Source organism: Paramisgurnus dabryanus, chromosome 2 (genome assembly GCF_030506205.2).
Source record: "Paramisgurnus dabryanus chromosome 2, PD_genome_1.1, whole genome shotgun sequence".
NCBI classification, from domain to species: Eukaryota; Metazoa; Chordata; class Actinopteri; order Cypriniformes; family Cobitidae; genus Paramisgurnus; species Paramisgurnus dabryanus.
Genome location: NC_133338.1, coordinates 14833202 through 14860703, shown reverse-complemented (window position 1 = coordinate 14860703; position 27502 = coordinate 14833202). Strand labels below are relative to the sequence as shown.

Below are 27502 nucleotides of genomic sequence, written 5' to 3'. Positions count from 1 at the left end.
TAATGCAAATGAGCTAATAAAATGCAAACACTGATCGCAATGATGGTGACTTTAAATTAAACAACCATTAGACTCTACAAGTAAGATGTAAATGCAATTTTAGGTTTCAAACAGAGATTATGATAGAGAGGATAAAGTTACAGATTGCATTACAGGAGCATTTACATTTTTTTAATGATTTTACGGAAGAGTGAAATGTGTGTGCAGATCTCTGAGTTGGGTTAAAACTGGCATGATTAACTCGATCAATTAACCTCAACTCTGAACATCAATTTGCTCTAAATATGTTTCATTTACTCTTTAGGTTTTGGTTTCAAGAAAAAAATTTAACACTGAAATTTTAACTTTCCAATTTCTGCTGTGTACCATCAGACTACTGAGACATAAATACACACAAAACTGACCTGACAGACAAATCCAGATGCACACAGCATAGACAAACTTCATTTTTGATGTAAAAATCTTCCAGCAAGACCACTTCATATCAGTAAGTTAGATTGAACTGTGTTTTTTTACTCACAGAAACCGCATAAGAGTACTCGGTTGCAAAACTTCCTCTTCCTCTCACTTTTTTTACACATTTGAGGTCAGAAAAAATATGCCTCTCCAACATAAAAATTTCTAGTGACCCGTTGCACCTAAAATATTTAGTTGGCCCAATTTAAGTTAAGGAAATCAACTTTTTTGTGTTGTGCTGACTACCCCAGCATGTTAACTGAGCTTGACATAGAATGTTCTGTAAAATAAATATTCTCTCTTGATTAAACATAGCTTGTTGGGTCAAATTGAAATAAAATGTATTAATAACATTTTATTGTTGGCAAAAAAGTCTATTTTTCATGTCAAATGAAAATGTTTTCAAGTTACACACTATGCTCTGATAAATACAGTTTATTTATTTAAATCCATATGGACTTGCCTGTTATGCAAAACAAAACCACTAAAACAATATGCCTATAAAGTAGTTTGAAGTTAAACTACATACAGTACATTGTTAATCTCTGTATCCCATAGTATGCATGCCAACTCAAAAAAAAAAAAAACCGTACCAGTGATAACTTTTATTTCAAAACAAAGATACTTGTTTAAAAGACATAATACACAAAGATAATCACGTAGATTAACCATACACACACACAATCTACACAGCCTGAAGTTCCCCTCCATCATTGAAAAAACAATCAACTGAGCAATAGCCCCGGAACCTCCTTGTCGGAATAAAACCCATTCAGGACTCCCCTTCTGCCATCACTTACATACCCAGGTGGGCAGTCCTTGTATATTTCAAAGTCACGAGTAGGGCCCCCGGAGCTCCTGCCTATATTGTCTGGAAAATGCACTCCAGTTCACAACACCTAATTTAGATAAAATACAGAACAAACAATATTGAATCATTTTGAAGAAATCTGCAACTGGAAATAGGCATTAACATAGTAAAGAGTCATACAAGGAATTTTTTATTTTTGTATATGCTTGAGTGTTATTGGCTTTGTCTGTAAAGTACACCTAAGAGACTTACTTTGTTTATGAACAACATAAACCAGTTTAAATTTGACTTGAGAAAGCCTATCCTAAAAGTTTAAATTAGAAGTTTGAAGATTTTCAGTTTGCAGATCAAAGTAGTTTTCAAGCTGAAAGTTTCAAGGCAATACAGTCTATCAGACACAGACAAACAGACAGACGGATGGATAGACATGACAGATAGGTAGGGATAGATAGACAAACAGAGATGGATAGATAGATTAGCCTGGCTCAGCCCTCCTACGTGCTTCCGCTTAATTTTCATTTTGCTTCAGCAGTATGTCTGGGACTGCTCTGTAGAGTTTCGTTTTCTCCTGCAAAAATCTGCAGCTCCAATCAGCGAACAGAGGGGGGTGGCTAAAAATGATGACGTTGAGGTCGTGCGTCAGTTTGAGTTGTAGTTCAGTAATGGCAGCGGAGAAAGACGTGAGAAAAGCTATTCGGTCCGTTGTTGCAAAGCTGCCGAATATACAGAAGTTAAAGCCGGAGCAAGAACCAGGTTTGCTAAGTTTTGTTGGTCTGATTATTCGTACTTGTTGTTTCCGGCCTTTTTCGGCGCATGATATACTTCATGACCACACGTTAGCGACTGCGTATGGCAGATCCTGTTTGACTCTGCGCAGATCCAATAGTTTTAAACTTCAACAGAGGACCCTCCTTAACGGAAGTAACGCTTTGCAATGGAGCGTGGCCAGACTCTCTGTACAAATGAAATGAATGTACGAAAGTCTGGTTGGACCAGGCTATAGATAGATAGACAGACAGATAGATCAAGACATGACCCATTGTCAAAATTTCAGTGTCCATCACTGTAGTTCATCCAAAACAAACCAGAAATGAGACTCAAAGTGTTAAATACCGGAATTATCCTTTAAACATGATCTCAGGCGCAGAAAGAAATATGATTGGTTAACAAAAACAAAAACCTCCAGGACAGGTTTGAAAACCCCTGGTCTATCCCACCTTCGCAATTCTAACAACCTATAGACTCAGCCGAATTAAACATTGTCATGCAGACTGTCATGCAGATGGCACTTTGATTACGTGGAATGATACAGCATTGCCTGTTACGAGAAGTTTTGTAAGGAGCCACCCATCTAAGCAGGAACTAAAAAGAAGAAGCTAAAAGAAGTATCAACATTGTAAGATGTTATATTAACTATTTTATTCAATCAAATAAAAGTCATACAGTATATGTCAAAGTGATCAAGTTGATGTTCAAGTTGTAGGAAACCTTACTACATTTTGGGGTGGTTTCCTAGACAGAGATGAGCTTAAGCCAGGACTAGGCCTTAGTTTAATTAGGAAATGTAATTAGTTTTAACAAAAATGCCACAAAAGCAATCAGCATTCTCATATTTACATTAACATCCCTGCTGAAAAAACAGCATACCAGCAAGACCAGCATATGTTGTGTTTTGGTGGTGACCACCAGCTAAACCAGTACCAGACAAGCATTGGAATTATGCTGGTCTATGCTGTTTTTTCCGCAGGGATTATGTGATAGAATTTAATAGCACCAATAATATTGTAATCAGTAAATATACATATAAAACGCAAATATATTTAACAGATCTGTTTGTATTTAAAGTGACAATATGGTCAACAATAATACAATATTGGGGCGAGTAAAAGGCGCTTATATTAATAATTACATACTAAACATGTTTGTGACCGTTAACATGTACTAGCATGATATGATGACGGAGCAGATACATTGTGTCAAATTGCAGACGAGAACCGATCAAGCGAAACACCACGATCAATATAAACGTCAGAATCAAAATGCAACTGCTCTGACTTACTTACATAGGCCTACATAACACAGCAACCGTCTTCATCGGCGGGTAATACAGATAATGGTCCCTCTAGGAAATAGTGTTCGGCAGCGTCCGGAATCACATACTTACTGAGTACCTACTTAACGCGCGCTAAAAAAAGTATACCCGGCCCTTTAGACAGTACGTATTTTCATGTGAGTATGGACAACATTCATGTTGACGTTATCATGTAAACTATTAAACTTGTTCGAGTTCATGCGGAACCACAAGAATCGACAGGAGGATGACATCACAATATCGCGAGAGCGACTCAAAATCAGACTTCTCCGTATGATTTCTGGAATTGCTATTGCTGTACTTTAATGTCATCTGCTTGTTGGTTCTTGCAGCGTTGCATGAACTCGAACAAACCTAATAACAGGCATGAAAACGTATAAGAGACAGGTGCACTAACACCTGATTACATCAATAACTTGACAACTCTACTTTTTATGGTCTCTGTCAGTGTTTGCAATGGTTGAAATGTCTGGACAAATGAGAAGTCAGCAGCTTGCTTAAAGATCTCGCCTTTGGAGAAAAATTATACTGAGAAAAATTATTAATAATTATGATCTCTCTAAGATATCATACTCCAGAATAAGATTGCTAGCCCTCCCTAAAAGTTATGCACAATATTATATTACACATTATCTTTAAGTGGACAAAAATGAGTAAAACAAGCAGATTGTAATTCAATATGTATTGTCAGATGAGAGCTATGCTTGAGCACAAACTAGACAAATGCAGACCATGTGAATTAATACATTTTAAACAATTATGCTCTTTTATTTACTTTAAACAACAGGAAACATGAATTAAAAAAGAATAAATAAGACCATCACAATCCATGAAAACATATAGAAGTGAATACCATATGAAACAAAACTTTATTCAATTTTGGTACAAATTAATTTTTCGGACAAACTATCACATGCCGGTATTTACTGCCATCTCAACACAGCTCAATTCTGCAGCATTATTTTGCTTAATCAGCTGAGCACTTTGTGGGTTATCCTGGGTCTATGCGTGAAGTCAGGGTGCTGAAGAAGAGCCCTGTGTATCCGAATCACCCATTTGGCTGGTGTCCGGTCAAAATGACGATTGCTTTGCTTTCCCGTGGCATCCTGGGAAAGCTAGGATAGATAATTGGTCATCAATGCTTGCTTCAGAATCTGGGCGGACTCAGTAGGGCATCCAGGGATTTACTCGCCTACTGATTTTATGAATACTGTGGATTTGGACATATTACTGTGTTCGCATACTTTTCTCCTACTATATTGTAGGTAAATAGGCGGTTTTGAATGCTACTTAGGTACACATGCCCGTTGAATCTCATGAGAAATAGTCCAAAATCAGGGTAATTCTCGTCTACCCTTTTACATATACAGAGTTTTCGGAAATACTATTCGTTCACCTATGGTTCTACTAAATCACAGTGTGCATCTGGTCAAGCAATGCAATAACAGGTCCTTAAGCTATCTAGAAGAATTAAAAAACTGACAAAATACAGAATAATTTTGCTAAATAAACCATGCATAGTTAATGGAAAATTAATTACATTATGGTACCATGCCACATAATAAAGGAGTTTATAAAAGAGATATAAAAATGATTAATGTGTAAATAAAATATGAAAAACAACACAAATTAATGTGATTATATGCACAGTATGTTTGCCCTCTGAAAATAAAACACACACACACATTACAATTTTCTTAACATGATTTATCTGGGCCTTAGTTTTTTTGGATGGGGGTATCTAATAAGGTCTTTGGTTTGAGCCCGAGAAAGACAGCTCTCATCCACTTCACATACTGCTCTCTAACCTAAACGAGAGATAAGATGAGAAAAGCCATTACAGGAAAACCTTGACAAAAAGTTTAATGGTTCACATTCATACAAAAGAGACAAATAACATTATGTTTTTATGGCTGTGGTACACAATGAGTATGGGAAAATTAACCTCATTATTGAGAACACAGTAGACCAGGAAGATGAAGGTCCCTTGCTGTGAGTTCAGGGTCAGAAAGAGAATCTCGATCATCTTACTGTTATTAATGAATAAACCCAGAGTCCAGGGACAACCAAAAATCACAAACTGGGCTAGAGTTTTAAAAACCGTAATCCTGGAGAGAGAGAGAGAGAGAGAGAGAGAGAGAGAGAGAGAGAGAGAGAGAGAGAGAGAGAGAGAGAGAGAAACAGAGAGAGAGAGTTTTGAGAGTCACACCATGTGAAAATAAATCAAGCACTCTGAAATAAATTATAATGACATGACCACTTTAAACTCAGGGTGTTTGTTACTTGGTTTGTCTCATGTGTGAAACGTCAAGGTTGAGGTTTTTGAGAGTTAAGCTCAGACTGATGAAGATACTGATGAAGATAATTGTGTTTATCTGCAGAAAAAACACAGTAAAGAAACAATCACTTTCTTTTCCAGTGGTTTGAACTTCAACTGGTCTGAAACTAAAACTTACTGCAAGAATGAAGCAAACAGGTCCCAGAAAACTCCAGATGAAGCCTTTCTCCTGTTTAATCCAGCATCTGTTTACAGAAAAAAAAACTTAAACATCAGCTATTACATTGCTAAAAACAACTTTGTTTTGTGTATTTGGTATAATACAATGTGTTTGTGTGGTTTATGGTTAAAAATACACATTATTTTCAACATATCATACATTATTGTTGCTCCATTAATCCCTGCCTTCCTCAAAAGCTCTGATTTGTTACAAAGCTCATATTCTGAAAAGCGCAGTGTCCTTTGATTGGCCAGACGTTGTGATTGTCTTTAATACCTCTGATTTCAGCCAGAATTCTGTGATGCTCCTTACCATGTTTTGGACATTAGCTCATAATGCAATGCTGACAGGAGTTAATATCGTCTTTATATTTTATCAATACGAGCTGAATCTGTTCTAGAAAATGCAGATGACCAAATTGATCGATCAAATTTGCCAGCATGGCTTGAGTAGGCCTTAACAGATTGGTAAGGATACTAAACCATGTCTGCATTTGTGATCGTAAAAAGGACAAACAAAAAGCGCTGCTCTTATGGTTTAATCAGTAGAAAAATTATTTAAATATGACACAGGCTGTATGTCAGATGCAGGCGAAATTATGATAATGACCGTCGTGTCCACGTCAACAGGCCGAAAAAGTAAAAAATTTAAACACACATAAAAAGTAAAGTATGTTTGTTGTAGTACAAGAAAAGAGGTATACATTGAAACGATAACTCGTGTGATCGTTTATTTGGGATTTGTACCTTTTTCATATCTTTAACGTGTACTAATACACACCAAAGGAAATGTAAAATCATGAATCAGATATTTGGTGCTCTTTAACTCTTTCCCCACCAGCATTTTTAAAAAATATTGCAAGCTAGAACAGGCATTTTTCAAGATTTTCACATAAGTTTAATGCCTTCCTAAAAAGGTTCTTCTTTAAATATATAAACATACAATATATCAAATGAAATAACAGAACATCTGCTTTCAAACAACAACAAAAAACTGAAGAGTGCCACCTGGTGAATAATAATGGTAATGCGGATTGCCGGAAATACTCGACATTGGCAGAGAAAGAATAAATAAGATATTCAGAAATACTATTTTAGGTGAATAATTTACTGGTTGGAAGCGGAATTGTCCATTACCACTGTCGTAAATAATTTAGCCTACTGCAGCAAAGCTGGCTCTGATTGGATTGTAGGTCTGCCGTAAAGCAAGTTTTGTAGTTTTTACTCAAACTACAGTACCGCGACCCGTCGGTTGGAAACTTCTTTAGTGCGGTTTTGGCCGACAGAGGGCTGCAAAGCGAATGTGAAAGTGCCGTTCACCCTGTTTCGAGTGGATGAACGACTGAAACTTTTTTGGAAACATTATTTTAAGGTAAAAAAAACCTTTTTAGTGTTGCTTTAAGTTAAATGAGCTGAGGAATCAAATTTCCTTTGATCTTCTGACATTTAAGATCTGGCATCATTAATACACTGTGCAAATTTCTTAAACATCCTCCTAATCAATAATGAAAACATTTATATAATCGTTTTCCAGAAATGAAACAAATGTAAAATTGCTGTATGTATGAAGTCACAATGAAGGTTAATTTTCATGTATCCTGTCCAAGACCAAGACAACACCACAGGCACGTTCAAGCTCAAAACGGTGTGTAACATTTTGCTATGGTTTCTGTGACATGTTTCCTGGAGTGCATCGGTGTGCAACAGGGTTTGAGCAACATGTAAATAAACCACATGGTATAGGACAGCTTACACAATGGGTCTAAGTTTGAAAGTTCTCTTTCATTCTGGACAGCAAGTGCTGTGATTGTAATGTTGGACATATTTTACAGTATTAAACACATACTGATTTCATCAAGCTCCAATAATATGTGACCCGTCACGGAAACCAGGGGCACAAGTCGGCAGCACAAGTTTCGAGAAAATGAGAATCAAAGTTTTTTTTTTTTTCAAAATTTGTGATTTTCGTTTTATTGCCGAATCTGTTAGTTGAGATCACGAAGAAGCCTCTTCATGTTTGAGATAGCAGTTTATGTATATTTAAAATGGTACATTTTGCGGTTGAAATAGGCTTGTTTTTCCAGAGATTCTAGCGTGCAGCGGGGGGCGTCATTGTCTGTGTGTATATTTACATACTGTATAAGCTTGTGTTTTTGCCTCCGCCCCCACAGGGAACAGCGTGACTACTGAATAAGGATAGTTCGCCCAAAACTGAAAATAATATCATTAATGACTTACCCGTATGTCGTTCTAAACTCGGAAGACCTCAGTTCATCTTCAGTACACAGTTTAAGATGTTTTAACTTTAGATTTAGTCCGAGAGCTTTCTGTTTCCTCCATTGAAAATCTATGTACGGTTTCCATGCCCAGAAAGGTAATAAAAACATCATCAAAGTAGTCCATGTGACATCAGTGGGTCAGTGAGATTGTGGTGAAGCATCGACAATACAGGTTGGTCCAAAAATAGCAAGAATTACGACTTTATTCAGCATTGTCTTCTTTTCCGGCTGGAGCGTGAAGTCACGTGACTTGTAGTGACGCGCTGCCCTGTTCCTCAGACATGTTTGCTTAGTTTTATTTATTTTTTTCAAACTTATAGCGTGCGTCTCCCCAGACTGTAAATGAAGCTCGGGCGCACAAAACAAAAGAAATATAAAAGAAGCTGGGGCGGAACAAATAACAGTCAGCCGCATCGTACGTCAGCCGCGTCACTGACTTTATGGGGCGCCGCAGTCGGATGACGTCAAAGTACCGCGAGACGTCTTGCAGCGCAGCATGAAGTCAAACTCATAAGTTACACAGAGACCCTATTTTAAATACAAAATTTGAAGGCGGGTTCATGTGTTTAACGGAACGCAAATACCGGACTGTAATCTGATATACCCTTACATGTTACGATGTAAATAGTCCTCAAATTTTATATTATATTGTATTACCAGAAGTTCATGCGAAATCTGATGTACTAATAGACTATATTTCACGGATTATACGCATTTGTGGACAAAAATCATTGGATGATTCACACATCTGAAACAGACTGGATTCGACTTGTGATCCCCACAAAGGTAAAAGTCCTGTTTATTTTTGCATGTTGTTCATTCGGACTTCTGTAATTAAATACTACATATGATGCTAGAACATCTGTAGCCTATCTCAAAACGGCTTTACAGGGGGTATGTCTTAGCTAAATGAGATGTAAATGAGCCCTATTGTCTCTCCAGCCAGGGAACAGGGAAAGTGTTAACTTTTTTCTTTCTCAAATTTCTCAGCATTCTCCTTCTTGAATGTGTTACATTCAAATGGCCACAACTTCTCCAAATCTTATCAGATTTCCATGTGTTACACATCGTTAGAAAGCTTAGAAACTGCACTTTCAGAATCTATGAATAACTCAAAATGCCCCAGAATGTTGTGTCCCTACTTTCCGTGACTGGTCACATATTTAAAAAAAGAACACAAAGAATGGCCTTCTCAGCTACTGTAGTTGCACCTCTTGCATCATCAGAACAGGGTGTTCAACGCATCACAATTTTTGTTAAAAAATTTTAACTCGCGTGTTTGCTGTACACATTGTATTACACAAATAAACAAAATGGCATTGTTTTTAGCAACGTAATGGGTGCTCTTTAAGTAATGATAAGTACCTCTGGGAACATAAAATAATAGAAAAATGCAGGTTATGACCCCTTTAAGATGTAATTTATTGAATCCAATCAACTGAACGATCCTCTTTATACATACTTTTCACTGCCGTAGCCTTCAGGAACCAGTCCAGCAGACACGCCTACTATAACAAAATCAATTGCATAACCAATCACAATCAAGAATCCCTTGTGAAGTATCGCCCTCTGTCTGGAGCTGATCTGTGGTAGGTTTTTCACACAGATGAAGAGCAGCACAGCTTCAATGAACATCCACATAAAGCAGGAGAGAAAGAAGAAGTGAAGAGCTCCTGATATCACAGCACACAACTCCTGAAGACAGAGTTTAAACAATAAAAGGGATTTTCTGTTTTACACTAATTTCTTACTAACTAGTCAAACTAAAGATGTTGGTATTCTGTAATCAAAAGTTTTCACCTTGTGAGGTTTTATGAAAGTCAGGAAGCGTTGTGTGAGTAAGAACAGAAGATGAGCAGACAGCAGACTGATGCAGAGGTTGATTCGAGCTACATTGTTCACTCCAGGTTTCCATCGACAGAAAGCAAAAGTCAACAGAGCCAAACTAGTAAACACCAGACCCACGATAACAAACACCACATTCATCGAGTCCATCGGCTGACTTTTAACCTTAGAAAATATGTCATGATACAATGTGTTAAATCTACTGCTGTCACATCTGCATTTGAGTTAGAAGTCTATGGAGTGCTTGTAATTCTTGATAGGGTTTAAGTCTACCTTAAACGTTTTCTTACTTATTTAAGTCACATCTGTGTCAAGTTGTCTTACCTCTGATGATCTGCTGCTGGTTTGCATGATAAGAGCGAATGTTGACAGATGAAGACATGAACACACAGTGAAGTTGCTGTTGGTCTTTACAACAGAACAACCATCTACAATCCACTCACTGATGTTCCAGTACACACAGGAAAGATTACCACTGTCGTTTATCTCCTTTACAGTGAAGAAAAGTACATGTGTGTCAGGCATGACTCCAATGTTAACATAAAAGATATCACAAAATCTGTGCACAAACAACAGCAGATGAAGTTTCAGGAGGATGCAGCGTCTTGTTCCCCCTCACAGTGCAGCAGCAACCTAGTGCAAACATTTTACCCAACAACCTTGGAAACATCACATGGAACTGAAATATACATTAACACTGGACTAAATAAAACCAAACTACTTGACACACTTTTCAATTGTGGTACAGTTGCATAATTTGTAGATATGATGTTTGCTGCATTGCTTTATTTTACATCAAAACTCTGTCTGGAGTTATCTGAAGAGTCTGCTTTGACTCAAGCAACTTTAAGACTTGGATTATGTAAGGAATAATGGACGAAGGGCCGTTAGATTGTTCAAAAATAATGCACACCCAAGGTGGTAATGCAGCATGATGTGAAGCGGAGTGCCTTTACACCGCATTAATTATTCCACTTATACCATGGTTACCACAGAAATTTCTCTGGTTGTTATTTTTAAAACATTTGACAGGTAAGGTGTGGGGTTATTGAAAAATAATGCACACCCGTGGAACATTTCTCAACCAATCAGAATTCAACAGCCTCATCCCTGGAAGCAAGCCTACAATGGCCCTTTATGGGCCCACTAAGGGCTATCCCAAGGGCCACGCGCAGGTTGCTCACTGGCAAAATGTTGGCCCCTTAGTGCTGGCCCTGCATGGACAGTTCTCACTTAGCTCCCAGGCCTTAGTCCTCATACCGAAAAATCCCCAGAGTTAAATAAACACTGCTGGATGTATATATTGTCACAATCTTACAGAGTGTTAAAAAGTAACACTGAAGCAGAATTAAAAACTCTGTTATCCTCTTTCTCACCATCTCTGTCTGAAACCTAAAATTGCATTTTACATCTTACTTGTAGAGTTATTTTCTTCAGGTTTAGATTTTGTTTAATTTAAATTCACCATTATTGTGATAAGTGTTTGTTTTAGTTGATCTTGTCTCTTGACTCTTAACTTGTTTAGTCTTTTTGACTGCCATAACTTTGTGTGTTTAAAACATGTTTGTGAAGACAATATCTCTTTGGTTGTAGTTTGTACATAATATGAAACATTATCATATGTAAAAAAAATTAAATAGTGTGTGAATTTTGTTTTGAGTATTTATTAAATACTCATTTGAAGTATTATTTTCTGTTAATAATAAAATACTACAGAACTCTCATAGCATCTCGACCTTTTGAAGGATTTTGGAAAACTTGTGCACATAAAAAAACTCAATTTTGTAAATTAGACACACAAACATTTTTCATTATTTATTCATGCCGCAGTGCATTTTGGGAGTCCTGGATGAGATATGTAATTTGTTGATAACCAGCATGCATTGCAGCATAAGGCTTTTCATTTTATTGTCAACATTGTTGTGATTCATACTCTGATTCTTGATGTTTGTGTGTCTACATTATACACTGCTTAATTTTAATTGTCAGTGTTTCAAAATTCTTCAGAATGACAAACCTCTCCTGGATCTCATAAGATAGTATTACATTATTGTCAGAGAAAGATGCTTCTGATAAAAGTTCAAACACTAAATTAATATTTGAGTTCTAAATATGATGATGTTTAGACTTTATTTACAGTACTAAACACCACCAAAGGATTGCACTCTGCCATAACAAACATGTCAAACACATAAAGTTATAGCAGTCAAAAGACTAAACAATGCAAGAGTCAAGAGTCAAGTTCAACTAATTCAAACACTGATCACAATAATGGTGACTTTAAATGAAACAAAATCTCAACCTAAAGTAAGAAAATGACTCTATAGCTGTTTCCCAATTCAAGGGCTGCGACCTTCTAAGGACGTATTTTAAGACCGATTGCGTCACAGCAGCGCGACTTAAGGCCAGTAAGGCCGTCCCAATTCAAAGGATGCTTAGAATGAAGCCTCAAAATGCGTCCTCATTTCTCCGCGCTGTTAAGGATAGAACGAATGGATCCTTAACAGCCGAGGATATCCCAAGAGTCATTGCGCGTCTGCAACGGCTGCATATAATGGGTGGATATTCTAAAATAAACAATTAAAATCTTTATTAAACAAAAGTGTATTTATCAGAAAACATTTTTTCTTGTCACTGTTTTAGTATTATAAGTTATGTTTTGTGTTAATAATATTCTTTTTATGTTGCGTATATTTATAAGGTTGATTAATTTGGTATACTGTTGAATAGTTTAATATACATCAACGTGTCATATTTCTAAAATAAATTAATGATTTTTCTGATGTCATATTTATTTTAATAAGTCAGAAACGTGCAGGTGGGCGCGTGCAGCAGGTGACGCTCATTATGGGTCCTCCGAAGGTTAGACCGTCTCATTTCAGTTCTCTTCGCGAACTTCTGAGGCTTCCACCTTGAAAGACAGAGTGCTCACCTTTTAAGGTCGAATGCTCATAAGGTTGCAGCACTTGAATTGGGACACAGCTTATGAGTAAGATGTAAAAATGCAATTTTAGGTTTCAGACAGAGATGGTGAGAAAGAGGATAACTGAGCTTTTCATTCTGCTTCAGTGTTACTTTTTAACACTCTGCAAGATTGGGACAATATATACACCCAGCAGTGTTCATTTAACTTTGGGGATTTTTCTGTGTGAGGGCATCCTTGGGGCTAAGTGAGGGCTGCCCATGCAGGGTCAGCACTAAGGGGCCAACATTTTGCCAATTAGCAAAGCTGCGCGGGGCCCTTAGGCCAGGGGTGGGCATCGAGGGCCACAGTCCTGCAGAGTTTAGCTTCAACCTTAATCGAACACACCTGAATGTCATTTCCAAACAGTCCTGAAGACTTCAATTAAATTTTTCAGCTGTGTTTGATTAGGGTTGGAGCCAAACTCTGCAGGGCTGTGGCCCTCAGGACCTGAGGGGTATTGCACAAAAGCAAGATAAGGGATTAAGATGGGATTTTCCAGTTATCCTGGCTGAATTTAGCCCTGACTCGGTTGCATGAAGGGAGGCTAAATTAATCTAGATGAAGTTACTATGGAGATTTACTCTTTGCAGCTAGCCTGCTCCAGAGCAGGCTAACAACCAGGCTAAGATTAATCCTAGTGATTAATTTAATTCAAAGAACTTTATTAATCCCAGGGGGAAGGTGCTTTAATGTTACAATTATAAAAAAGAAAGAAATTAAAGAAAAAAGAAATAAAAACATAATTGCCCATCAATGTTTTAAAAATTAATAGATAAGAAATAAAAAAAAACTATAACTTTTCCCATATAAAAAAAGGTAATTTACTTCAATAGTGAATTGTCCCAGCACTTACAAAGTGGAGTTAAACAGCCTAATGACCACAGGTATAAAGGATCTGCTAAAACGCTCAGTAGAACACTTAGCAGTGATCAGTCTCTGACTAAATGTACTTCTCTGTTCGGCCAGCACCCTATGTAGTGGGTGAAAGGGATTGCTCAGAATTGAATATAGTTTTGACAGTATTCTTTTCTCAGCCACAACAGAACAGAGTCCAGCTCCATACCAAGTACAGAGCCAGCGCCTCTAATGAATTTGTCCAGTTTATTTCTGTCCGCCACCTTCATACTAATTCCCCAACAGACCACTGCATAAAAATTGATGCTAGACACCACAGACTCATAAACCATCCACAGCATGGTATAGCAGATACCATTTCAGATTAATCGGCTTGTTCCGCTGTCAATACTACTAGATATTCATGTGTTTTAGTCACTTCGTGGTCCTGCATTAAAATACTAGATATACTGTAATTTATCTAAGTATGCGTACTGTTATTTTAGTGTTATTAAGAAGACTGCTGTCAGGGGTTTGATGAATATATTTATTAATGCAGTTGTTGAGATAAGAAATGGCAGATGCAGTTGAAAGGCGGTTTCAATTAAGTACATTATGTAGACTAGCATTAAGGCATGAGAAATATCTGACTGAGAGGTACAGATTCTCAGGTGAAGAAATGTCAGTCTAGCACTGAAATCACTTCTACAAGATTGCAAGTAACATGAACAGATTAGTCCATAAAGTGTTACATTAGGGCAGTCACAGTAGAACAGGCATTATTTTGTGTTACAGCTTTCCCTATTGTCATTGGATGCAGTGGACTGCACCCACCCCTGTGCCAGATATACAAGACTTCTTTCATGTTAAAATTGTGATGGATGGTCCAAATTATTATGCACATGCTATTTTTTTTATAAAGTTAGTAAGTTTACAAATTGTATTTTAATCTCAATAGTTATATGACATTGTGCATGTTATTCTATTTAAATACATAATTTGACATATTTAAAATGTCAAAAGATACTTTATTACTTAAAATAATATGCAAATTATGCTTTTCCAAATTATTATCCAAAATGCACTTTATCAAAATTCAGTGTGTTAAAATGATCCACAAAACAGATATCTGTCAAATGTGCTGCATGAACACATAATTAAAAAAACATGGTAAATATTTAGGTTACATATTAATATATGAGCATATTTTTGACATAACTTTAACTCTCCCATTAATTAACCTTGTAAGTCTATAGTTTCTGTCTTTATTTCACTTGAAGATGCTAGTATTGCATCCCAGAGTTTATGTTTGAATATGAATTATAGTGCTGTCCACCTCACAGATCTTTCATATATTGATGCTCCATAGAGAGGTCAGAGGATAGTATTCATACTGTACCTTCATTTTTTCTTATTTCATGCCCATATAATAAAATAGTCAGTGTTGCTTTTTTGCAGCATGCAATAGTGTATTATCATGCATTAAAGTAAATTAATTTCAGAAGACATGATTCCTTTTTTCCCATCTTTAAGGTACTCTATATATGTCCTTTTGGCCCCTTCAAGGGACCTACCCTCTTACTTCCCAGTATTCCAGTCCAAACCAGCCTTGTTTGAACATGGTGGCTATTCACCAACAATCCAGAATATAATATTCAGTGTATTATGGCATGTCAATTAATAAAACTGTTTGAAAACTTCATGAACCTCACAGCAAATGTAGCATTTTTGGAAGCTTTAGTTTGGGGGTAGGGTTGAGGGCTTCTTGGTATCACAGAGACCCCAGCATGTTTGTTTTTTAGCAGGTGGCCTTTTTATTGTTGCCTTTTCCTATTTTTTTTTTTTTTTAACAATTCTTCATATGCTCAAATCCTGTACAAAAATCCTATAATAATTGAATGATTTCTGTTTAGTTTCACCAAATATAAATTGTTATAGGGAATAAATTGCTTTTTTAAAGATAATGCACACTTTTTTGCAACAAATACTGTAGATACACATAGTAGTAGTTAAGTGTTTGCAGTTTCATGATGAATTTTTATGAGTTTTATCAATTTTTACATCAGTGATTCTGTGATCGATCCCGTGGTCTGTTTAGGAATGCCGTGAACGTGCACTTATCCTAGCTAGCTACACCTGGCTTGACATAGCTGCACGTTCTCATCCTGGCTTAGCAATCGTGCAACAGAATAAGCTAGGATGGGCTGATTAAACTAGGTCAAGCTGGGCCTTTTCTGTTATACTGGCTTTCTTAATTCTACTTTTGTGCAATACCCCCCAGGAGTTGCCCACACCTGCCTTAGGCTATGCCCATACAGGGCCATCGTAGGCTTACTTGCAGGGATGTTATAAACAATAATAAGTGTGATACTTGCAAACATACTAATTCACATAAACTGAACCCCAGGGGGGGTATTGCACAAAAGTAGAATTAAGAAAGCCAGGATAACAGAAAAGGCCCAGCTTGACCTAGTTTAATCAGCCCATCCTGGCTAAGTCTGTTGCACGATTGCTAAGTCAGGATGAGAACGGGCAGCTATGTCAAGCCAGGTGTAGCTAGCTTGGATAAGTGCACATTCATGGAATTCTTAGACAGACCACAGGATCGGTCACAGAATCACTGATGCAAAAATGGATAAAACTCATAAAAATTCATCATGAAACTGCAAACACTTAACTACTAATATGTGTATCTACAGTATTTGATGCAAAAAAGTGTGCATTATCTTAAAAAAGCTATTTATTTCCTATAACGATTTATATTTGGTGGAACTAAACCAAAATCATTGAATTATTATAAGATTTATGTACAGGATTTGACCATATGAAGAATTTTTTAAAGAAAATATTAGGAAAAGGCAACAATAAAAATGCCACCTCATAAGCAGCAAACATGCTGGTGTCTCTGTAATACCAAGAAGCCCTCAATATGGGATCCTTCAGTGCATAAAAGTGGATTTCAACCCCACCCCCAAACTAAAGCTTCCAAAATTACTACATTTACTGTGACCTTCATGAAGTTTTCAAACAGTTTTATTCATCGATATGCCATAGTACACTAAATAGTATATTCTGGATTGTTGGTGAATAGCCATCATCTTCAAACAAGGCTGGTTTGGACTGGAATATTGGGAAGTAAGATGGTAAGTCCCTTGAGGGGGGACTTGAGCTTGGATAAGTGCACATTCATGGAATTCTTAGACAGACCACAGGATCGGTCACAGAATCACTGATGCAAAAATGGATAAAACTCATAAAAATTCATCATGAAACTGCAAACACTTAACTACTAATATGTGTATCTACAGTATTTGATGCAAAAAAGTGTGCATTATCTTAAAAAAGCTATTTATTTCCTATAACGATTTATATTTGGTGGAACTGTGACCTTCATGAATCGTGTCTTCTGAAATTAATTTACTTTCATGCAGGACAATACACTATAGCATGCTGCAAAAAAGCAACACTGACTATTTTAATATGGGCATGAAATAAGAAAAAAATTAAGGTACAGTATGAATACTATCCTCTGACCTTAGTCTCAGGAGTCTATGAAGCATCATTATAGTGCTGTCCATGGGCGAGGCTAGCCCATTTTTAGGGGTGCTCAGCACCCCTTAAACTTGGAGCAAGAAATTTATTTATTCTAAAATGTTCGTTCGTCTTTGACAAGGTTAAATAATGTCCAAAACATACTCCTTAGTTTGTGGTTTAAAATGTTTATGTTAAGGTAGAAAATGAAAACCTCCCCGCTTAGCAAATGGTGTCACCCTCTTCTTCTACTTATCTGTACCTGCATCGCTTATAGCCCGAGCGCGAAACACATGCAGAGTGAGAATCAGCTTGTGATGCAACTTTTTTGTTCAAATCTTACAAAATGTTTACGTTATGTTTATAATGAGCGAGTACATCACGAATCAATCTTTCAAGCCGTGTTTTTGTCTTATACTGAATCACCATGGTACACGTATAATAAGTGTTTATTTTCGGATTATTTTAGTCCGGCGGGTACCCGCGCGCTGCGGAGTAGCACAGTACCTGTGTGACTTGTCCATAGACTTAAACGGAGAAAAGTAGCGCCGGTTACAATGTTCTTCCGCAAGACGCATGCAGTTTTGTGCGTCTCAGTGTAGTTGCATACGTGTGTCTCCGTTGTTAAAGTTTATTGTATGATTTATCGTTAATTTGAGACTTATTTTAACAATCGGGAGTCATGTAAACATGATGTCACGTGCGTCTTTTCTGGTCAGTCGTCAGTGAAAACAAACTACATATCACTGTGTATACCGGTAAGTTATATGTGAAATCACTAACTGTCTGACTATCAAACTAGACAATAATTTTTTTTTTAGTTTGTCACATGTAGATTAATATGAAGGGGATAACGCTTTTAACCCTTAGTGCAGGAGTTTTCTTTTAGACATATAGTAAAGGTAATGGTTCAATTAAAGGACTGTTAAAAGAAAAGCTGCAAATTACCAAACTATTAATAAACCTACCATATATTGTAGGCATAAAAGTTATAAATTAGGAGATTTGTCATTTTGACAAAAGCTTAAAACGATACACTGTATATTCACATAAAACCATACACACTGCTGCTGTAGCCCACCTTTTGTCCTGAGACTTTAATATGGCATTAATGGCAAAAACGTGCTAGCTCACCATTAATTAGAAATAAAAAGGTTGGCAAAAAAATGCATCTCAAAACTCATCAGATTGATGCTTTAAAATGTGTAATTTTAAAAAAATTCTAAGGGAGAGCATGCTCCCAGACCCTAGAGGGGTAATATTCTTCTCATCTTTTTCACCCCTGACCCGTTTTCATGCCTGAAAGGTCTCCAAAAAAATCTGGATTTTGGAGTTAGTTGAACCAATGTTAAAATTATAGTTATTTTACAATAGACATATTATTGGTTTCTCTAGGAAAAAAGAGTGGGTGGTGGCAGCGGAGCTTATTGGGTGCTCAGCACCCCTAAAGCTCTAACCCTAGAATCGCCTCTGGTGCTGTCCATCTGTGAGGTGGACAGCACTATAATTCATATTCAAACATCAACTCTGGGATGCATCTTCAAGTGAAATAAAGACAGAAAATATAGACTTACAAGTTTAATAAATGGGAGAGTTAAAGTCCTGTACTGTCAAAAATATGCTCATATATTATTATGTAACTTAATAAATTATTTGATTTACAATGTTTTTTTTTTTCATTATCTGTCCATGCAGCACATTTGACAGATATCTGTTTTGTGGATTATTTTAACACACTAAATTTTGATAAAGTGCATTTTGCATAATAATTTGGAAAAGCATAATTTGCATATTTTTTTAAGTATTAAAGTATCTTTTGACATTTTAAATATGTCAAATTGTGTATTTAAATAGAATAACATGCACACTGTCATATAACTATTGAGATTAAAATACAATTTGTAAACTTATTGACTTTATTAAAAAAAATAGCATGTGCATAATAATTTGGACAATCCATCACAATTTTAACATTAAAAAAGTCTTGTATATCTGCCACAGGGGTGGTTGCAGTCCACTGCATCCAATGACAACAGGGAAAGCTGTAAAACAAAAGAATGCCTGTTCTACTGTGACTGCCCTAACACTTTATGGAGTAATCTGTTTATGTTACTTGCAATCTTGAAGAAGTGATTTCAGTGCTAGACTGACATTTCTTTACCTGAGAATCTATACCTCTGTGTCAGATATTTCTCATGCCTTAATGCTAGTCTACATATGTACTTAATTGAAACTTAATTGAAGCCTTTTAACTTCATCAGCCATTTCTTATCTCAACAACTGCATTAATAAATATATTCATCAAACCCCTGACAGCAGTCTTAATAATAACACTAAAATAACAGTAAATAAATTACAGTATATCTAGTATTTTAATGCAGGACCACGAAGTGACTAAAACACATGAATATCTAGTAGGATTGACAGAGGATCTAGCCGATTAATCTGAAATGGTATAGTCTTCTATACCATGCTGTGGATGTTTTATGAGTCTGTGGTGTTTAGCATCATTTTTTATGCAGTGGTCTGTTGGGGAATTGGTATGAAGGTGGTGGACAGAAATAAACTGGACAAGTTAATAAGAGGTTCTGGCTCTGTACATGGTATGGAGCTGGACTCTGTTCATGTTGTGGCTGAAAGAAGAATACTGTCAAAACTAAATTCAACTCTGTGCAATCCGCACGTAGGAGTTTTCCTTACTCAAACATGTTCTGAGGGCAGAAAGAATGTGATTGGTTCACAAAACGACCAATCAAAATGCTCGTTACTGGTTTAAGCCCTCGGCGGAGCCTCCAAGGCAGCTTCTGCAGTGAAGCAGTTCGAGCTCACCGTCGGTCAGATGAGTAGCGCAGATATGGTAAGATAGGAACGAGACTGTTTTTGAATTCAGCTCGAAACGTTTCGAGCATTTAAGTGACGCGTTTTCACATGTCCGTGGCACGACTTTCTTTTTCGTGCCAGTTTCACATATTAGTTATTCAATTGTTTTTCCTATATTCTTACCATTGTTGCTTGGGATTGGGGTTAGAACAACTTTCTGTTACATAAAGTGACATCCTCACCCTAACCCAACTCTAACCCCAACTCCAAGCAAGAACAATTTAAATTTCTGACAAATAAATGTATAAACAATGCCATTCTAACCCAAACCCAACTTTATCCTCGTGCGAAAACAGTAAAAATGTGCCGAAAACCACAAATCTAACACCAATCCCAAGCGACAATGGTTTGAAAAAAGGAAAAAAAATTGAATAACTAATATGTGAAACTAGCACGAAAAAGAAAGTCGTGCCACATACACGTGAAAACTCGTCACTTAAATGCTCGAAACGTTTCGAGCTGAATTCAAAAACAGTCTCGTTCCTATCTTACCATATCTGCGCTACTCATCTGACCGACGGTGAGCTCGAACTGCTTCACTGCAGAAGCTGCCTTGGAGGCTCCGCCGAGGGCTTAAACCAGTAACGAGCATTTTGATTGGTCGTTTTTGTGAACCAATCACATTCTTTCTGCCCTCAGAACATGTTTGAGTAAGGAAAACTCCTATCTACGAATGGCACGATCCCTTTCACCCACTACATAGGATGCTAGCCGACCAGAGAAGTTACATTTAGTCAGAGACTGATAACTGCTAAGTGTTTTACTGAGCGTTTTGGGCCCTGTCCCAAATGGCACACTTCGGACTTGTGGTCCTCCTCAGAGTCCACACTTTGATGACATCACGTAGTCCAGACTTTAGGGACCCTTGATGCGAGTCCACGTGGGTGCACCGGAGTCGTATTTTGGGACAGACTCGAGCATCACACCGGAAAATAGGTAGAGAAGTTGCCCGTCAGTGTGAACTCCTCCCTTCCGTCGTCTGATTGGTTCGATTGCCCTTTCGCAAGGACTTCTGGGTTGGCAAAGTGCGCGAAGCCTGCTGCAGTGCGGGCTTCGCTGAAGACCGCATCAAGGGGGCAAAGGAGGCGCTGATGAGCACACTTCAAAGCGTAAAAATGACAGATGGGACACCCTACGGACTCGTAGACTAAGCGAGAACGCGCAATTTAATTCCACGAGACCGAAAGTCCACATGAAGTGCGCCATTTGGGACAGGGCCATAGAAGATCCTTTATACCTGTGGCCATTAGGCTGTATAACTCCTCTTTGTAAGTGCTAGGACAATTCATTGTTGAAGTAAATTACCTTTTTTATGTGTTTATTGATTTTTTTTACATTTCTTTTCTATTAATTTTTAAATCAATGATGGGCATATAATTATGTTTTTCTTTCTTTTTTCTTTCATTTCTTTCTTTCTATAATTGTAACATTAAAGCAATTTCCCCCTGGGATTAATACAATTCTTTGAATTGAATTAATCACTTTAATCTTAGCCTGGTTGTTAGCCTGCTCTGGAGCAGGCTAGCTGCAAAGAGTAAATATCCATAGTAACTTCATCTAGATTAATTTAGCCTTCCTTCATGCAACCAAGTCAGGGCTAAATTCAGCCAGGATAACTGGAAAATCCCAGCTTAATACCGTATCTTGCTTTTGTGCAATACCCCTCAGATCATCATCTCTAACAGATTTTGTGTAAAGTTATATGCCAAGCCCAGAGCAGGGTTTCCCGCAGCACATTTCAGTTCATTAAACTAATAAATTAAGTTTTATTTGAGTGTTTTAAATAAAAATATTTTAATTTTCATCATGACGCATAAGCCTTTGATTGCCACGCCCTCTGCCCCGCCCACTCGCCCAACCCTACCACCTTAACTTACACATTTTCTGCGGGAAACTCTGCAGAGTAACTGGAGATGTTTGAAATTCCTCTTCATATTACATTACATTGCATGCGAATAAGTCAATAAGAGGAACTCACTTTGATGTGTTTGAGGGTGAAGTTGACTGGTTTGGTGAGGGTTGTGTTGATGGTTTTAGGAAGAGTAGCTGAGATGACAGTGGACATCATGGTTTTAACTGTGTTATCTGATGTGTTAAAGAAGTCTGGTTTCAATAGGTCCACCATTGTGTTGTAGCTCATAAAAGCCACAGCAGCTAATCCTGCAAAAGATTCAAGTACAGTCCAATTTCATTGACATTTTAATACAAAGTGAGTCGCAGGTGTACGGTGAACAGATTTAACAAAGTGAAATACATGATAGATAGGCACCCCCACCCTACTACATAAATCAGTATCACCACACATACAAGAGGTGCTGAATTATGTTTCTGCTGATGGGTGTAAAAATAGCTTGCAGAAGATAAGAAATGCTGTTTGGGTGTCCATGATCTACACTTCCAAATTTACCTAAAACAGTTAACCATCTGGGAACTTTATGGATACTCATTTTAACATACTATGATTTGGGACATACTAAGTTGAATTTCAAATTGCAGATGGAAGACAGGGATGGAAAGGGCATGGCTTATATACAAAAGACAGAAAGTAACGGAAGATGGAGAAATAATGGCCAAAGTCCAGATTCGGGTGGGGGCCACCTTGGTGGCAGGATGAATAGGTGCACTCCTATTTATTACCACAAAAAGTCACATGCACCTAGGCTGGGTAAATGATGAGGTTGATTTTTTGAAACCATGTATATCTGCTCTCTGACAATAATTATTGGCTGTGTTGAAATTCTTTAAATCACAACAATATTATTGCATACCTGAATTCAATTTGTTCCTGGCGATCCCAATAAGATCAATGTCTATAGAAGCATTTGATGTGTTGAGCTGAGGGATTTTATCAAGGTTGGCCTGTGGTCCAACCACAAACACTTGCGCCTCTGATTTAAAATAAACAAATAAATAAACACTAATTTTATGTCATCCAGAACATCATGAGCATGACTTCAGTTACATTGTATATATTTTACATCTATAGTTATATTATTACATTAAATGATATTTTAGTGATGGTTGTGTCTCCTTTACCCACAGCTGCACGAGTGAAACTGACATTGTCATAGGTGTTTGTTGGCTTCACCAACGTTGACACGAGCTTCTCACTGACTTTTAACACATCTGATGCTAGTTTCTTTGGGTCAACTGATGATGTGTTTATCTTCTCTGAAGTGCTGAAAACCTTGTCCATGTCCATGGTAACATTCTAATTCAGCATATAAGAAAATAGCCAAACTCAAATAAATCAACATATATTTAATTTGATAATTTGTCTTTGATAGATTTACCGTTAAATCGAGAACTGTAATTTTCTCTAGCTGGTCAAAGAGATTCTGTATATATGAAGTTTTCTGTGGAAAAACTGGCGACAAAACGTCAAACGTCAAGAGTCCAACTAAAACAAACACTGATCACCATAATGAATACTTAAAATGAAGGTGCCAACATGTACGACCTGATTTTGCAGAGTTCGATGTGTCCCTGGGTCAACAAGGGAGGTGCTTCGAAAAAACCTTTCAACCAATCATTATGTTCTGAGGGCAGAAAAAATATGATTGGTTCACAAAAATGACCAATCAAAGTGCTCGTTACTGGTTTAAGCCCTCAACGTAGCCTTCAAGGCAGCTTCTGCAGTGAAGCAGTTTGAGCTCACCGTTGGTCAGGTGATTAGAGCAGACATGGTAAGATAGGAAAGAGACTGTTTTTGAATACAACTCGAAACGTTTCGAGCATTTAAGTGACGTTTTTCTGCGTTTACATGTGTCTGTGGCACGACTTTCTTTTTTGTGCCAGTTTCGCGTATTAGTTACTCAATTTTGTTTCCTTTTTTCAAACCTTTGTTGCTTGGGATTGGGGTTAGATTTGTGGTTTTCATCAGATTTTTAAACTGTTTTCGCACGAGGATAAGGGTGGGTTTGGGTTAGAATGTCGTTTAAACATTGGTATGTACATTTAGCTGTCAGAAATTTAAACTGTTTTTGCTTGGGGTTAGAGTTGGGTTAGGGTGAGGATGTCATTTTATGTAACAGAAAGTTGTTCTAACCCCAATCCCAAGCAACAATGGTTAGAAAATAGGAAAAACAATTGAATAACCAATACGTGAAACTGGCACGAAAAAGAAAGCCGTGCCACGGACACGTGAAAACAAAGAACCACATCACTTAAATGCTCGATACATTTCGAGCTGAATTCAAAAACAGTCTCATTCCTATCTTACCATATCTGCGCTACTCACCTGACCATTGGTGAGCTCAAACTGCTTCACTGCAGAAGCTGCCTTGAAGGCTACGTTGAGGGCTTAAACCAGTAAGCACTTTGATTGTTCATTTTTGTGAACCAATCATATTTTTCTGCCCTCAGAACATGCTGATTGGTTGAAAGGTTTTTTCGAAGACGTTTTTGGGAACGTTGGGAACTTTTTGAGGAAAGTTCTTAGAACTTTTTTATTTTAACTGGAAAGACATGCAAATCTAATCAAATGTACATAACATGTAAAAAAATTATGATAAAGTTTACTAAAGTGCTGAAAACTGATTGGCCACTGTGAATCCAGACTATGAATTAATGTTAGATTATGACCTTTAAATGACAAAGGAAATGACATCAGCAAAGGGTGCATGAAAAACATGTAATATTACTCATACAGACATCAAAAGCCCATCTCCATCTAAAGGTTAAATGATGTCATCAGGTGTGGGAGTAAATGATCTACTCGTGGAGGTTTAAGATTCAGATTTTGTCTCTGGTGTTGGAATTTTCTGAGGTGTGATTGTGTTTTTGTCTGCTTTTGTGTGTGCGATAGTCATAAATATATGAAACAGTGTATTTGACAGTTTAGAAGATTTACACCAAATATTTTTATTTTTACCTTTATAAACTCTCAGATTGACCTTATGATATGTGTCTTGAACCAATCTGTTCACTCCACACCAGTAAATCCCAGAGTCTGACTCCTGTAGATCAGTGATGGTCACTGTGAACGTCCCTGTCCCAAAATCCTTCAGTCTAAATCTCCTGTTAGGTGACCAATCAGATGATACTAGAATATCTTCATCATTACATGGATCTCTGCAGAAATACTTCTTGTTATCTGAAGCCCAAAGATGAGTACAGGTAATTGTGACTTGATCTCCTTCACGATTCTTTATGATAATCTCATCAGCCGCTGAATGTCCAAACCCTGATGTATTAAATAAAGCAATATATTAACTCTAATGCACACAGTATGATGTCTTTCTTAATGCTTTTCTTTATTTTTAATGAAGTTTGATTTTTTTAGATGAAGGAGAATCTTTGAAGTTTTTTATGGTACTGGTTTATGATAACATCAGTTACACAGCCCTTTCATTGTTGTCTGTTTTCATTATTTTTAAATGCTACATTTATAAGCATTCAGTATGAAAACTTTGTGTGCAATGTGTAAAGAGACATTTTCTTTTCATATCATCACATTGCAATTTTGAGGTGTCACACAGACACAGGAGAAAGAAGGCAACATACTATACACTCTAAAAAATTGGGTCATTGAGCATTGGGTCAAAAAGGGACAACCCAACCCACTGAGCTGTAATTCAACCTATGCTGGGTTGTTTTAAAACTGAAACGTTTTCTTTGTTAATTTACCCCAACAAGTACATTTGATTTGAGGTTCAATGAGGTTGTGGATGATTGGTATTTTGTAACTAACACAAGAAATGATTTTTTTTTTTGATAAATATTAGTTATAAGGCATTGCAAGTCAAATCATGTGTTTTGTTTATTTTATAGAAATACAGCTGTTCATTGTTTTGACAAGAAGCAATGTACATTTATATTGAGAGTAGTCAAGCAGGACCTATGATGATGTTTTTGGCAAGCGTTGCCTGGAAAGTTTCCTATCCATTATAATACTTATCTGACACAATACAACCTATAGGCAAATTATGGTTTAGTTTTGTCTAAACAGCATTACAGTTGTATGAGTTATTACAGTACCTCATAATATTGTGCCGACCTGCCTTCACGTTAACCAAACTTATACACAGCAAAAAGTCAAGTGTTAAATGATCTCTCACAGAGTTGATTTCAACACTTTTTTGTAGACTTTATATAGCTCCACACTTATCAGAGTTAAATGAACACAGTTACAGTTTTAACACTATAGGCCAGAGTTTCTTTGTCTCACAAAAGTGTTAATGGGTCACATCATGAGATTTTTAAGTTTAAAAATAGGTCTTTGGTTTATCCAGAGTGCATATGAAGTTTTAGTTCTGAATACACACCTAATTTATTACAGCATGTTAAAATTACCACATCATAAACAGCAAAACCACCAGTGTTAAATGTACACTGCTGGTGTTTACATGAGTACTGTCAGACCTATTTATATCCATACAGTGTACATTTAACACAGGCAATTTTGCTGTGTAGATAAAAGCAAAAATGTGCTATTTACATCTCTGAGTTGGGTTAAAACTGGCATGATTAACTTGATCAATTACCTTCAACTCTGAACATCAATTTACTCTAAATATGTTTCATTTACTCTTTAGGTTTTAAATTATACTCAAAACTGTTTAACACTGAAATTTTAACTTTCCAATTTCTGCTTTGTACCATCACTACTGAGACATAAATACACACAAAACTGACCTGACAGACAAATCCAGATGCTCACAGCATAGACGAACTTCATTTTTGATGCGTAAATCTTCCAGCAAGACCAGTTCATCAGTAATTCATGTTAGATTGAACTGTGTTTTTTTACTCACAGAAACCGCATAAAAGTAATCACTTGCAAAACTTCCTTTTTCTTCTGTGTAGACACAACTTTTTTTTACACATTTGAAGTCAGTGTTCGTTCTTCCTGATGCAATGGTTAAGAATTAGATCTGAAATGAGCAGTCTGATCTGAGATCAGTGTGATATAAACACTCATCAGTGTGTCAGCAAGGAACAGATGAGCACAAAGATAAAATTGCAAAGATGACAGCAGAAATAAATAGTTTGGAACCGAAACTAAACATTGATGGTGACATTTGGCATCAGTATTTATTTGTTACATACTTTCAAAAGTACATTTCACAAACAAATGGTTGTACAATATGCCATGCTATTATGTATAAAGGTAGTTGTTTTTCTAACACAGTAGCTGGTTTTTCATACAAACGGGAAGCATATATATAGTTTTAAATTTGCAAATAAAAAGAAAAACAATCAATTGTGAATTAGGTGCGTTTCCATCAAGTTGTTCGAGCAAATGACTGTGGTATTGCCCAGCCAACATTGCAAGGTGGCGCCCATGTGGGCCCAATATGGGTTTGTCCAC

At 36.9% G+C, this 27502-nt stretch overlaps 1 protein-coding gene across 2 annotated transcripts; it reads right to left on the bottom strand.

Moving 5' to 3' along the window:
• Positions 1–4125: 4125 nt before the first annotated feature.
• Positions 4126–27028, bottom strand: LOC135783776 (adhesion G protein-coupled receptor E3-like). Of its 2 annotated transcripts, XM_065294492.2 has the most exons (13): positions 26827–27028; positions 25064–25375; positions 23484–23557; positions 23227–23401; positions 22959–23078; positions 22169–22350; positions 10305–10469; positions 9936–10145; positions 9598–9830; positions 5816–5882; positions 5643–5734; positions 5305–5467; positions 4126–5167 (listed from the first exon to the last, which is right to left on the bottom strand). In XM_065294492.2, the coding sequence occupies exons 1-13, from the start codon at positions 26903–26905 to the stop codon at positions 5078–5080; spliced, it is 1962 nt and encodes a 653-aa protein (XP_065150564.1). In that variant the 5' UTR covers positions 26906–27028; the 3' UTR covers positions 4126–5077. The 2 variants fall into 2 exon arrangements, with proteins under 2 accessions (XP_065150564.1, XP_073669667.1); XM_073813566.1 differs by lacking the exons at positions 23484–23557; positions 26827–27028 and having other exon boundaries at positions 25064–25181.
• Between the last annotated feature and the right edge of the window lie 474 nt (positions 27029–27502).